General features: G+C 34.5%; 2 protein-coding genes across 2 annotated transcripts in view; both read left to right on the forward strand.

Moving 5' to 3' along the window:
- LOC126851120 (agrin-like) overlaps positions 1-13,965 on the forward strand; it is a 459,405-nt gene that overhangs the window by 257,909 nt on the left and 187,531 nt on the right. Inside the window, exon 5 of the mRNA XM_050594751.1 lies at positions 4,923-4,955. Within this exon, the coding sequence (XP_050450708.1) occupies positions 4,923-4,955 (33 nt within the window). The remainder of the gene's footprint in view (positions 1-4,922; positions 4,956-13,965) is intronic.
- LOC126851163 (uncharacterized) overlaps positions 1-13,965 on the forward strand; it is a 264,034-nt gene that overhangs the window by 196,612 nt on the left and 53,457 nt on the right. The window lies entirely within an intron of this gene.

Below are 13,965 nucleotides of genomic sequence, written 5' to 3' on the forward strand. Positions count from 1 at the left end.
GCTGAGAATTCTACTGTAACTTCGGAGTGTCAAACTTTCGAAGAACGTTTCATCTTTTGAAGGTGCTTGATCTTGTTGTGTTCGATCGGAATGGGCTGCTAAATGTTTTTTCTATTCGTATCATTCACGTGAGTTCTTTTAGTCATGACATAAATACGAAATTTTTTCCATTAATTTAATAATATTATGTTTGTCTACATATTTCGTATTAATTGTTTTTTTTTTCAGATTATAATTTTGTAATTCTCTTATATATTACAGTATATATTATTAATTCTCCTTTTAAGTAAATCACATGAGCAAACATTTTTAAGATTCATACGAAACTTACGATACATAAAACGTCAGCACGATTGAGCGATTCAAATTTTAAAATCCATATCTGAGAATATTCCGTCGTCAAGTTTACAAACTTTAATATTATTCAGAGATGGAAGACAAACGCTCGTGACTTAATATTCATCTTACTCGCACACGGTGCGGCGATGCTATTTATTCCACTTTGGCAACGCCGACCAATCGCGTGCATCTAAGAGACCGGCTGACTACAAGCTGTGATTTATCTCGATAGTCAAATATGATCCCACCGACCGATAAAGATCTGTTGAATATACGTGCCGACTCCTCCCCGCGAATTGCACGGCCATAAACCTTCATCGAGGGTTAAATGAGTTTTAACGGTGGGGGAAAATTGCAATTTAGATATTACTATCTTACCCTCGAAGACGGCTGTAGTCGCCAACATCCATTAAAATGGTGAATTGCAGACGTTGATTTATTTAATGTATGGAGACGCGAGTCGCGTGAGAAATTGCTACGATAACGCACAATGGAACGCGAGCTTCGTAAAAAAAAAAAAAAAATGAGATTCAATATACACAAAAATATTAATTTCTTTTCTTTTAAAATATTATCTCATTCACAAGTTTATTTTGTACGTATATCGCGATATGACGAATGATTCTGCGAGGTTGTTTGTCAGATCGAGCTTAAATTGTCAACGGAAATGCATTAAACATTGAAAATTCGACGAGAAATATTTTGGATGAAATTTTGTATTCCGTCTTTGCGGATTACGTGCCTTCTCTGTTTCTGCGAGGAGATTAAAATTCAATTGGCTGAGAAGTAGAATCCAGAGTTTACCCAATCGAACCCGAGAACAATGGACGTCGAAAGATATTTAATTTTTCATGACACTCCTATCAGTATTACACGGATTCCTTTATGCATATAGTACATTCACGCGCATCGTAAAAATGTATAGATTCGGTCACGGACGATCGAGGGACACCAGGTGTTGTGCAAACATCCGCGGAAAGCACGAACCTGATAAATATATCTCCAGAGCTAAGGAATGATATAGTTGCTATTTCCCTTTATTTCGACTTGGCATTTTACTGCGCCATGTGGGACGAGACGAGACGGAAGGAAACTTATATAATATTGAAATTCGCGTGATTAGAACGTGAGAAAAGTAAAAAAATATTAGAAACACAGAAAAACATTGTAATAATGTGTTAATATTATTTTTATTAATACAGCTACTTTTTAGAAATAAAATAAGAGACTCATAGCAGCGTGGTTTTGCAATTTTTATTAAAATATGTCTATTTATGTCGTTTTTCATCATTAAATTTAATTTTACGTTGCATTATAAAAGCAAATCTAGGATACAGATTAATTATATTAGCTTCATTAATTCTTGAGATAATTGTATATTTTAATTTCAATTTTTTTTTTATAAAGTCACTTTCTCATTTAGTTCGTTATTTTATCGCAAATGCAAGGTAACAACACCACGCGCGATTGTAATTCTCGTTAGGCTTCTCTCCGCTACCTTCAGTGGCAACCACTTTTGAAATTGACTCTTTTTTCATATTGTCGCCGCTAGTCGAGCTTACTCCGCTGGGACCGTCCCTTTTTCCTATCCCTCGGTTTTCTCTTTTGCCGTTAAAAACCCGGGTTGCTTTTACTTGTTAGTTCAACGGAAAATCCATCCATTCGTCCCCGAAGGGTTGGCGCTTTCCTCCCGTCAGAGGGACGATCGCGCTAAGTGGCAGATTCAGGCTGATCGAAAGCAGTCGAGATGAAGAAAAAAAAAGAAGTTGCCAGCAGAGAGGAAAGTCGGAGAGTGGACTTAAGCCCGTCGAGAGGGTTACACAGCTAGAGGTGAAAAGAAAAGTACGCGTCGATACAAAGTGCTGTTTATGTCATTCTCCCATCCTTCCGCTTTCAACCACTGTCCTTTTACCTAATTCCGCGCCTCTTGTTCGTGTTATTTTCGCGTCGTTTCTTATATTATATATTTTTCCTTGCATCTTCGAATCGTTTTTCTTCTGACGCATAATTAAGCGTTACGAAATATCTTATTATTTGAGCGATATGAGAATTTTTGCGATCGAACAGGTGCTCTTTCGCACGTTTCATTTTTATACAATTATTTATTTTTAAGCAGACTTATAAGATGCTTCGATAAAAATATATATAATATTATTTCATCAAATACCTTTGATAACGATTAACACAGTTCTTGTCTCTTTTCTTCAGCCTGTGGTTTTTTAAATATTAAAAGATATCTTCTACTTCATTCTCTCACCGGATCCAATAGTGTAAAAAATATTGGAGGCGATTTTTCCTCTTCGGACCGCAAGATACGACTGTATCTTTCCCTCAATTTGCATTTTTTTCTGTCTGTTTCGTACACGGGGTGCTTGATCTGGATGACAAAGAGAAGGCTGATGGGTGGATTGTCGCGTGGATAAAGATGTCTTCACGGTGACCCCCTTCTCATGGCGGCGAAAGGACGGCAGTAAATCTTTCATCGACAAACGAGATCCATTGATCCCACGATCGAATGTGAAATCCACCTTTTGTATCCTGCACGCTCCGCCTGCTACGGGGAGGTAAATAATGTAGAGGGACTCGTCGGGAACGTTAGACAACAAATAAATCAGCCTCATCGCGGTAATCTTCGTGATGGCCAAAGCGCTCTTTGTCGATGTCCTCGAAGGATCGTTCCGACCGAAGACAGAAGCATTGCGGGTTCTCCTTTATTTTTCTCGCCGGTGCTATCGATCACGCTGAAGTGGTCGCCCCGCATTACTCGTCTATTCTTGATGAAAGTCGATCGATACGCGGATCGGGACTGATCTATTTTGAGGACGGTCGTAAAATCGCCAAAAGGAGCGAACGGGAAGTGCATTAAACGATTGTAAACTAAGTAATTTAGATTTTAATTAAATTAAAAATAAGAGGAGAGAAAGAATAGAAATTTCTTTGTCAAATTAATCGAAAGATTCTTACACGTAAGATTGTTAATTTTATTATTATTATATTTATATGTCACGATTCAGTGTTTCTCTGTGTTAAAACATATGTTTGTCACAATCTGTTTTTACGCGTAATTGAGATAGGATAACAGTATCGTAGGAATTTACTATAGCTTTTTTCACATTTAGTGTTGAGATACTTTTCGTTTAGCGAATTTTCCAAACATCCCTCAACGTGTCTCTTTTGCTAATGTCCATAAAGAGGGTCGCTCTCAAAAATGCGACTACCGCGGAAATCCCTCCTTCTCGCATGAATAAAACAACCGGATATATATATATATATATATATATATATATATATATATATTTTGTGGTCGGATGCTACGAAGCTTAGAATGCTCAAGAAACGACTTCCGGTGCGTTCCGACCGAGTCGAGAAAACTGAAAAGGAGCAAGTTGAGATTCACTGCGAAAATCTACGAATCTCAAACCGTACGGGTTGCTGCAGACGACGGTGCATTCCTTATCGCAAGAGGGAAAAACGTCGTGTATTCCCAACATCCATTACCATGTAAATATTGCATCGAGTTGCCTCTCTCTCGGAATTTTATGGCCAGTCACATGCATTATGCCAATCGTATTTTAATTCGTGACATTACGCTGTCGCATTTTTACAATAATATCTCCACGACAATGATATATATAAAATTGTATTTTATATTCATCCGAACTTGCGAGATCTTTCTTTAATACAAAAATATCAAAATATTAATTAAATCTTTTCCGCTATAAAAGTACAGCGTTTCATTTCTATCTACTTTGACATTTTATATCAATTTTAACAAAATTAATCGCATGTATTTTACATTTTAAGAGAGAGAAAGACAGGCGCGCGAAAGATTTCTCATTCTTATTGCTGATTTCCTTATAGAATATCTTATTTATACTGTCTTTGAGCCTATGTTTCTAGAGGATCATATGCAACTGTACGCAAACTGCGAATACTTCCTGTATTTGCATGCATGCGCCTGAGTAGATTATTTGCGCGCGGATTATACGTTAGTTTACGTGAAATAATATATGCCCAACACAAGAAGGATCGCGTGTCTAACTAAATTCGAACATTTGGGAATGCAGCTGAAGTCGCTGAAACTGCGACTTAACCCGATAAGTATAACGGAAAGAGACGTTAAATTGGATTATTCGCGTTGACAGAAAATAAATGAACCTATTCGCGGAATACACAGTTGGATGTTTTATCAGATTAATAAAATCAATCTCGATAATAATGTAAACATAAAACAAAATATCGATTGCCAACATCTTCAGATATTTATACGTTATACGTATAATCTAATTCCACTGAAATAAATTATCTCGGATAGAGCCTTAAAATTAGAGTCTTATTAATCTTAAAATTAGAATAGTTAATATTATCAGCTGATTGGTTATTTCTTACAAAAATTATAAGGTAATTTTATAAAATTAGTCTTGATACTATTAATCGAAAATTGATCTAAATTTATATCGATATTTCGATTCATCATTTTAATTTAATCAGGAAATTGTATCTCACAGCTTGACATATTCCGATTTTGATATCCAATTATCTGTCATTGCATGCTAATAATGTTGGTTTTTTTTTTGTTTTAGGTAAGGATCTAAATTTCGCCAGTAGTAACGCGGGTGAGTGTTATCATCTAACAATCCATATCTATACTATTATTATTGCATGTGCCACTTTTCAATTTTCATCTGATTGTCATGATCATGCTGAAAAGAAAATGCAATAGAGTTTTCACGCAACCTCATACATCATAACAGATATTGATGCTTTCTTTTGTTTTGTTTTTTTAAATTATTACGTTATTAACAATTTTCGATGCACGATTAAAAAATTTATAATTGATTGTTACGCAAATTCGACTAAAATTATATATATTATATTACAAATTTCTATTAATAATTTATAATTAATAATAATTTAAGAAAATATGCTGTGGTGCTAATTTAATTGATTATTTTTTCAAGATAATTTCTATGTACGTAATCTATTTATCTATACTTTCTGTTGCAGTTATTATAATAATATTTCAAACAATATATATTTCTAACAGTACTGTTATATAGAATAAAATTATTGATTTGTCTGCCTGAGAAATTATATCTATATCCTAACTTTTAATTTCATGTTGACGCAATTTCCTACACTGCATAAAAAAGCAACTCATTTTCTTTTGACTGCGTCTCTGAGAGCAAAGAGAGCCAATTCCATGTAATTCCCGTACGCGCGCGTACAGATCGTATCCGCTAAAGGAAAAAGTATTCTTTCGCGAAGCGATTCCCACTGTCGGTGATGTTAAAGGGGCTGGTCTTTCATGGGGGTCCATCGTTCGAAAGAAGAAGAAGAAGAGAGATCGAGAAAGCGTACCGAGATAAGGACGCGAGGTTGCAGGCAATCTGGCTGATTAGGCTCGGGGATAGTAATCCCGTACATCCCCGACGATGCCGCGGAATCGTTTATCCGACTGCCTTCATCGTGTACCAGGCGAAGAAAAGGGGACCAAGACTGTCGAGCGGGAAAAGCGACGTCCGTTATATCGGTGCCATGCCGGGGAGATTAGGATTCTTCGGGAAAAGCTCGGTAGAATTGAGAGGAAAGGAGGTTTCCTTTCATACACCAGATCGACGATATGTGTACTCGCATGTTACTCTCGTCGTATCTTCTCCGCTTCTTCTTGTCGTTTTTCTCCACGCTCTCCATCCCCCCTCCCCTCCCCTCCTTCCCCGCCACCCAAACCCCGTTTCTCCTGTTTCGTCTCGTTTTTCATCCTTTTATTCGTTTCCATGTTGCGTGTCCCTTCGATAGAATCGTAAACTTTTTGCGACATCTCCTATGAAATATGCTACGAAATCACGACACGATTTGTCCGATTGCTACAAAACTTATAGCGGACCCTTGTCATATTCCGTTCACTGGCCGTTCGCTTCCATGCAAACATACTTAAAAAGAGAAAAAAGGAACGCAAAACATATACATATCTTTATCAGTTTTCATATTGATTCACGGTAATCTTTTTTGATTTATTTCTATAAGAGAAATCGAAATTCGTGGGAGCTTTTGTCACTGAGATGAATTTACATAGTGAAGCGAAGAAACGAAATGAGAAAAGATGCGCGCAAACCGGCAAATAAATAAATAAATAAATATACAAAATCCGCAATTGCATACACCTATATACACACTCACACATGTATAACCGAAAATGTATTGATCACAGCGACTGACATTCCTGTCGCAAGAAAAGTGAAAAATGCGTCGTATTAATTTTGCTGGCGCCGAGTTTGCCATCCGCGCTTTTTACTCTTAAGCAATGCATTTAAATTATTTATAATGGGACTGCTTTTTCAATCTACATCAACGGTCGTGAATGAAAGAGCAATGGCAGAAAAAAAAATATATATATATATATATATATATATATCAAGAATATAGAATATAGAGTAAGATAATTGTTTGATAAGTAAATGCACTGCAAGATATATTTCTAGTTTTTCAACTTTTATTCAAAAAGATGCTCTGTGATTATAATTGATCGTGATTATATAAATATTATAAACAATTTATATATAGTTTATAATTTTTTCTATAATCTTTTTCAAAATTAATTTTAATTTTTTACATATAATTTATATTTAATTAATTTATATTTTTATATATAATTTTTTGTTTGACAAAATCAATTTAATTCTAAAACTAAATTTCATTTTATTTTGAGCCTTTTTAATGTCTTAATAGCTCTAGCTATTATTAAAGATCCATATCTCCAAAATAGTCTTATAAAGCTTATAAATATATAATCAAAATTAATATTTTATGCATAAAATTAATGAAATAAATATCATATATTTCTATTTTGAACATATTTTTTCTTTATCCTTTATACTTTATATGCAAATAGTATCTCTTTTAACAAAAGTTCAAAAATATAATAAATTTAAAATTTAATTAAAATTTTATCTTAAGATATATATATATATATATGTATAAAAATAATTTTTTTATGATCTAAAATCGGTCTAAAATCGATCTAAAGAGGAATTAAAAATTATTATCTTAAGTTCAGATAGTTTTAATAGTCCTAACAATCTTACTTTTGCTGATTAAACCAGCGGGAATCAGGGATCCCAGAAATTTCGAGGAGTGTATCTTAATCGCATGCCCTACTCATGTGCCCTAAGTAGAATGCACTGTATGCCGCTTTCGTTGGGCCAGTTGGACCTACCTTTGTTGCTCCTGGCCATATATTCATTTTGGCTACATTTAGCCAGAGATGTAGCTTCGATCTCTATCGGAAATCAATGAATGATTGCAAGAGATCACACAGAGCGTCTCAATCAGCCTAATCAAACATTAAGATCGTGTACTAACCAATTTGTTATCGTCAGCGATAATTTAGATTGGAAAACACACATTATCGAAGAAATAAAAAAAGAACGAACAATATGTACATTTTAAAAATAATATAAATAAAGTAAATAAAAAAAATATACAATAAATTACTCACTGTTACTCTGTACATCACTTACGTACATCGATACTTTTCTTGGCCTTTTTTTCTTCTCTTGTTCAGCCCTTGCTATTTAATCACAACACTCACAATCACTCGCGAAAACACAATTATTTATGATTAATTATATATACAACGATCGCAGAATACTTTCACTTCACTGCACTTCCGATCGAAGAACAATTACACGAGATATACATTTTATTATCACAAGAGAGTAATACGGAAGGTACGACTTGCGCTCGACATTTACACAAGACCAAAATCATTTACATCGTTACAAAAATGATTTAGTAATCTTTTAATTAATAATTATTTTATGCTCGCATTTTAGAAAAAATTATCGGACGAAATATATTTGATTATAAGATTTAATTAAATAAAGAATTATTATCCGTAAGGATCGATGATCAAAAGATCGTAACGAAATTTACAATTGTTATCCTTGTTAATTCGATTTTTATTCACAATAATGGATGATCGCGATTTAGAATTTGAAAAAGATTTATACTTGCAATTATCTTTAATACTTATATCCGCAATACAGTTTCGTGTCTTTTATTAAAAGTAAATTAATCGTTAATTTTAATAATCATAATGATCTTTATTCTAATACTAGTCGCGATTGCGATCGTTTAGGAAGTATTTAAAAATATGCGCAGCGTTTCGTACCACTAGGTTACTAATCGAGTGTTGCCGTACGAATGATAAGACATACATGTAAACGTAAACAATAAGGTCGCCAAGGCCCAACATTATGTTATTGAAAAGTTGTTGCCGAAATATTTTACGTACTATCATATTATATGTATACGCGAAAAATTAAAATATATAAACTATATTTAAAATTATGATTAATTATTAATTGAGTAATTATTAATTATTAATTATTGAACGATTGATGTATCACCTTTTGTTATGTTAATTACTCAATTTTACGATTCGATTGTTTAATTGCGCGATAATCTTAACCCGAACCATGCCATCGAAAATCGAAGGATAAAAGCATCGGGCGAAATATATTTAACTTTCAATATTTTTTGAAGAAATAATTATTACTTATAAGAATCGCAACAAAATAATATAATTCATAATTTTGATTCGTGTCACTTTGATTCTTGATTAAATGTGTATATATTTACTCGAAATATGCGTTTCAAGATCTATCATAGCGATATAATTACGTTTAGTTATAATATTAAATTATAATTATTATTTAAGATAAGCAAAAGATAATTAATTATTAATCTTATGTCAAATTACGTCACGATACTTGTCGCGATCGCGTTTGGGAAATGAATTTAACGGAGCGTCTCGCACTGCTACTTTACTGTTTGAGTGTGTCGCGCGAATGATAACACGTAGGAAAGGAATTTGAGCGTCTTACCCCACTACAATTCTTTTCAATATCACCGTATGAATCACAACAAAGCCATAATACATAAACGATAGCGCGCCAATGTTTACATCGTCAAGGCCGAATACCATGTTAGGCTAATTTGCTACCGAAATATTTTACATTCTACAAAATATACATATATGTAAAATATTGAATTATATAAAGATTTAAAATCATGAATCAATTATTTATTAAATGATTAATGGTTGCGAAGCTTATCGTTACATTAATTATTCGATCGTTTATATATATATATATATATATATATATATATATATATATATATATATATATTTTACAATTCTATATATATATATTTAAATTAATTTTAATATATTTTACTATTATTTATATCATTTAGGTTGTCATGACTGTCATGCTATCATGACTAAGTGATATATACACACAAATTTCTAATTGAATATTTTTAGTAATTAAATTTTAATTGATTATCAATAAATTGCATTTTTAAAACGAACATATCTATATTTCATCTTTTTTTCTTACTGATTAAACGTCTTCTTAATTAATTAAAATAAGATTAATTAAGATAATTGTAAAATATATTAGATTCTATAAAACAATATAATATAAATGCTTTTAACATTCATATTACATATTTTTATATTTGTAATATAATTTTACGTGCGGCCGCAAAGATAATAATAGAATTTGGAAAAAAAGAAAGCGGATATATACCACATCCGCCATGTTCAATGTGGGATTATCGAGGTTGATTAAGGGATTTAAGGGGATGACAGATCGTAAAAGGTACGTTGCAAAACTCTTAAGAAAAGCTTTTGTGTTTCTACTATAATTATTACTTGCAAAATCAATGGTACAATGGTTTCTCTTATATCTTGTATTCTATAAAAAGTAGATTGTGTCAATTATTGATGAAAGCATGCCCTTAAAAAATTTTTATAATTAGTATATTGGTTTAATGATTAACATATATAACAAAAAAATATATTTTCAGTTTTTTTTTTTTTCAATAATTCTGCATTGAAAAAGATTAAATATGTTACATAACAATAGAGAAAAATACTTATATTAGTAATTTTTGATCATACATTTACTTAGATATATATAATGAATAATATTTTCCAATAAATTTTCGATTTTATAATATACATATTTAATTTCCGATTCACAGAATTCAAAATAAAAAATATTCAGAAAATGCGCTTAATAGAGATCTTTATAAATTTATTTTATAAAATTTAAAGTGGTATTATTTTTTTGAAAATTTCATTTAATTTGTTGAAAAATCGCTAAAATTGAACCAAACGATCGCTGCATGACTCTTCAATTAATGCAATCGGAGTCAATTAGTCGCGGCTCAATCTCCTATTTTTTTCTCCTGTTAACTCGTGGCAGCCGAGCGGCCGTGCGCATTGACCCCATAAAAAAAACCGCTGGCTTGCAATTTCTCGTTTTCGGTGGTCGGTTTAATTAGAAGGCAACGGGCGTTAAAGCAAACGAATACGCGGCCATTGTGCGGTCTTTTCCTTTTGCCTGTCGCGCAAACATTGTCCCGGCGCATTCGCGATTTTATTGTAATGTCCTTGAAAAATTAATTACAAATATATGCGTGATCGGCGAAATATTTTCAATCTCTGTGATTCCTATTTAAATTTACGGTACTTGAATCTAAATTTTATTTACTTTTACAACGGACTGACTTGACGATTTTAGCTGTGTTAATAGCTTAAGTAATGGCGGTCGCTATATAAGTCAGCCGCTGTGAAATATTCGCTGCACTCGACGCGAGAGTCGCTGCATCCGGCGTTTCTAGACTTTGATAACATCTAGACTGTACTTGACCACTTGAACCAATTGTCAACTTTTTTTTGGAAGATATTAATCGAACGAGGATTGTCGCGATATGTGCACCTTCTGATGTATTAGTATCTACATATTGCACATCTGCATATATGCAAATGAACAGAGTTACGATAAATTGTACTGAAACGTTTGAAACGAAGGAATGTTTTACGGCACTTGCGGAAATGAAAATACAGGGAAAGAGAGAAATGAAAGTTGAGCGTGTGCAGATAGAGTGTATTATAGTTTGGCCGGAAGCGGACGAGAATGCTATTGGCTGCGCCGTAACGCGATCGCAAAGGGTGCGCTTCCTCCCTCGCACATGTCGGTGACATCGAGCGGATTTGCAGGGAATTGCGGAAAGTGCAAAGCGCGGAAAAAAAAAAACGCCAGATAAAACACGATCCGAAGCACCTGGCGGTGCGGGGAGAGAAAATGAGAGAGAACTGAGAAAAGAATTGTGTGGGAGGGAAGGATGGCGAACGCGAGGGGATGTCGAGGGGACCACAAGGGTCTCGCGCGCGGCCGTATCGGTCGAATTATCGAGTGGTACGTTACGGTTTTATGCAGATTCGCCAGAAACGTCCGGGCAGTTTCGGAATTAATGGCGGCCAGACAAATGTTTCGCGGTTTTTCTGCTAAATTATCGTGCCCCCGGGCGCAACATAACGCGCGCCTGCCTTACACGCGTGTATGTGCTCATATATGTATGTGTGCATTACGAGGAGCTATACGTACACACATCCCCGTGCATCCCCTTATGCAGGTGTGCCGCATATGTGAACATCGCGAACATCGCGACATGGTACACGTACATCCGCCAACGGCGGAATCGGCTTTGGGTAATGTATACATTACATGCGCGGTCGCTGCGCTACACACTCGGTTACAAATGCCAGTATAATGCCCCAGAATATGTCCGTTTTTACCTCAAGCTCCCCAAAGTGGGGAGCTTGAAACTCGAACGCAGCAGGGGACACGCGATGCTTCGAAAATTTCGAGCGACGATATATCAAGAGCTCGATTGATCGTTCATCTAATTTTGAGCTCTCTTAATAACCGATAATTACTTCATACAAAGAAAAAATGACGTAAAATATATAATAATCTCTGTCTACTATAAATAAACATATTTTTATAAGTATCATAAGGATTTTAGAAAGCTTGTGATAAATTTATTGCAATAAGCTTAAAAAATAATAAAACAAAAAATTTTGATGAACCACAAACAATATTTTTTTTTTCAAAATGAACAAACTATATTAAAAATTCAATGTTAAATTACAACGAGACTGTTTCGTTCCAAAATAGTACATATATATGACATATGCTCCAAACAGAAATATGAAAACAATATGCGGATCAATATGGTGAACGAATTTCATCGCTAGATAACATCATTCGCTTCCAACGATCGGATCACTTAAATTAATTTCCGATCCCTTTTATCCCGAAACTGCACTAGTGGATCACACGTATTATAGGATATACGGTGGCGTCCAATAGCGTCAAAAATCGCTTATGTATGAGCATTACCAGTAATATATTACGCATGTGGATATTCCTGCGTAAACCCCACCAAAGAAAATAACCACATGGGAAATTGGCGCATCCTATGTACATGAATAGATATTGATAATGGATAATAACGCCGATAATATATGTGATGCAACTGCCACTGCATTCTTTTCCGTGACCAATTTTTTCATATCTTTTGAGACGTCATTGGAAACGTTGTGTGTAACATATTGTAAAATCCGACAAAAAAATATTTTTAAGTATTAACATTAATTAATAATTAAAGCTGTTTGATGTTAAATTAAAACTTTTGTTTCTTATTAGCTGAATTATATTTAATTTTCGACATTGTTAGCAATATAACTGACGTATCGTGTATATATATGGGCACGTGCGTGTTTGTCAATCGTGGTTAATCGAATGCTTCGACAATTTATAATGCGCGCTCGCACGATTAATCGAGACGGCTCGTTGGGACGGAACTTAATTCGCGCTAATCGCTCGAGCTCGAATTAATTTTGGTTTCCTCCTCGTCCTTCCACCCCTTTCCTCCACAAGCTCTTCCTACTACTAGCGTTTAATTCAATTCGTCGCCGGCAATCAAGCTTGAGTGTTCTATACCGGAAGTTTCCGCGTTCCTTCCTCCGACTATCTTAGCCATTCTCTCTCTTTCTCTCTCCTCTCTATCTATTTCTATTCTAGTCTTCCTCTCCTCCGTGTCTTTGTCCTATTTCTCACTCTCCGTTTCTACTCTCCTTCGCATCACTTCATCCCATTCTCTACTTTTCCTGTTCACGTAACTTTGAGTTTCGGACGAGAAGGAAGATCAGGAGAAGAACAGACCTTGCGGCTGTTAAGGGTAGCGATAGTGGTAGTGCGGTTAAACCGTGTCCGGAATTACCGTCACAGCGAGTCTAAGACTTTCCCAGCAAATACCTTACAGATTTAACACGTTCCTTGCCAAATTATAAGGTAAGAGAATCTCACAATTGTTTTCGCAACTGTTCTATTTCATTGTATGGCCTGCGCTGTATACCATGTTTTTGTTTTTAATATCGATATTCATAAAGAATCTAATCGTCATAAATCATCATAAATGAATAATGCATGCTTTCGATAAAAATCTGTTCTATTTTCAAAATCGGCTCGACAGTTTAGATACTTTTTTTTTTTTACAAAGTGTTTTTTTCCTTTATCCTTTTTAAAGCTGTGAAATCGGTGGATTCGCGGAAGCATTCAATACTTTTGACATTGACATCAATTAATCGATCGGTGGCGTGATTGATCACTGCCCCGTTGACGGTCCTCCAAACCCGGTCACGCATCTCTGCGGTCGCTCTCTGCACGCGATGAAAACCTTAAATGAAACCTTTGACGCGGC

The sequence above is a fragment of the Cataglyphis hispanica genome, chromosome 7, assembly GCF_021464435.1.
Source record: "Cataglyphis hispanica isolate Lineage 1 chromosome 7, ULB_Chis1_1.0, whole genome shotgun sequence".
Lineage (NCBI taxonomy): Eukaryota > Metazoa > Arthropoda > Insecta > Hymenoptera > Formicidae > Cataglyphis > Cataglyphis hispanica.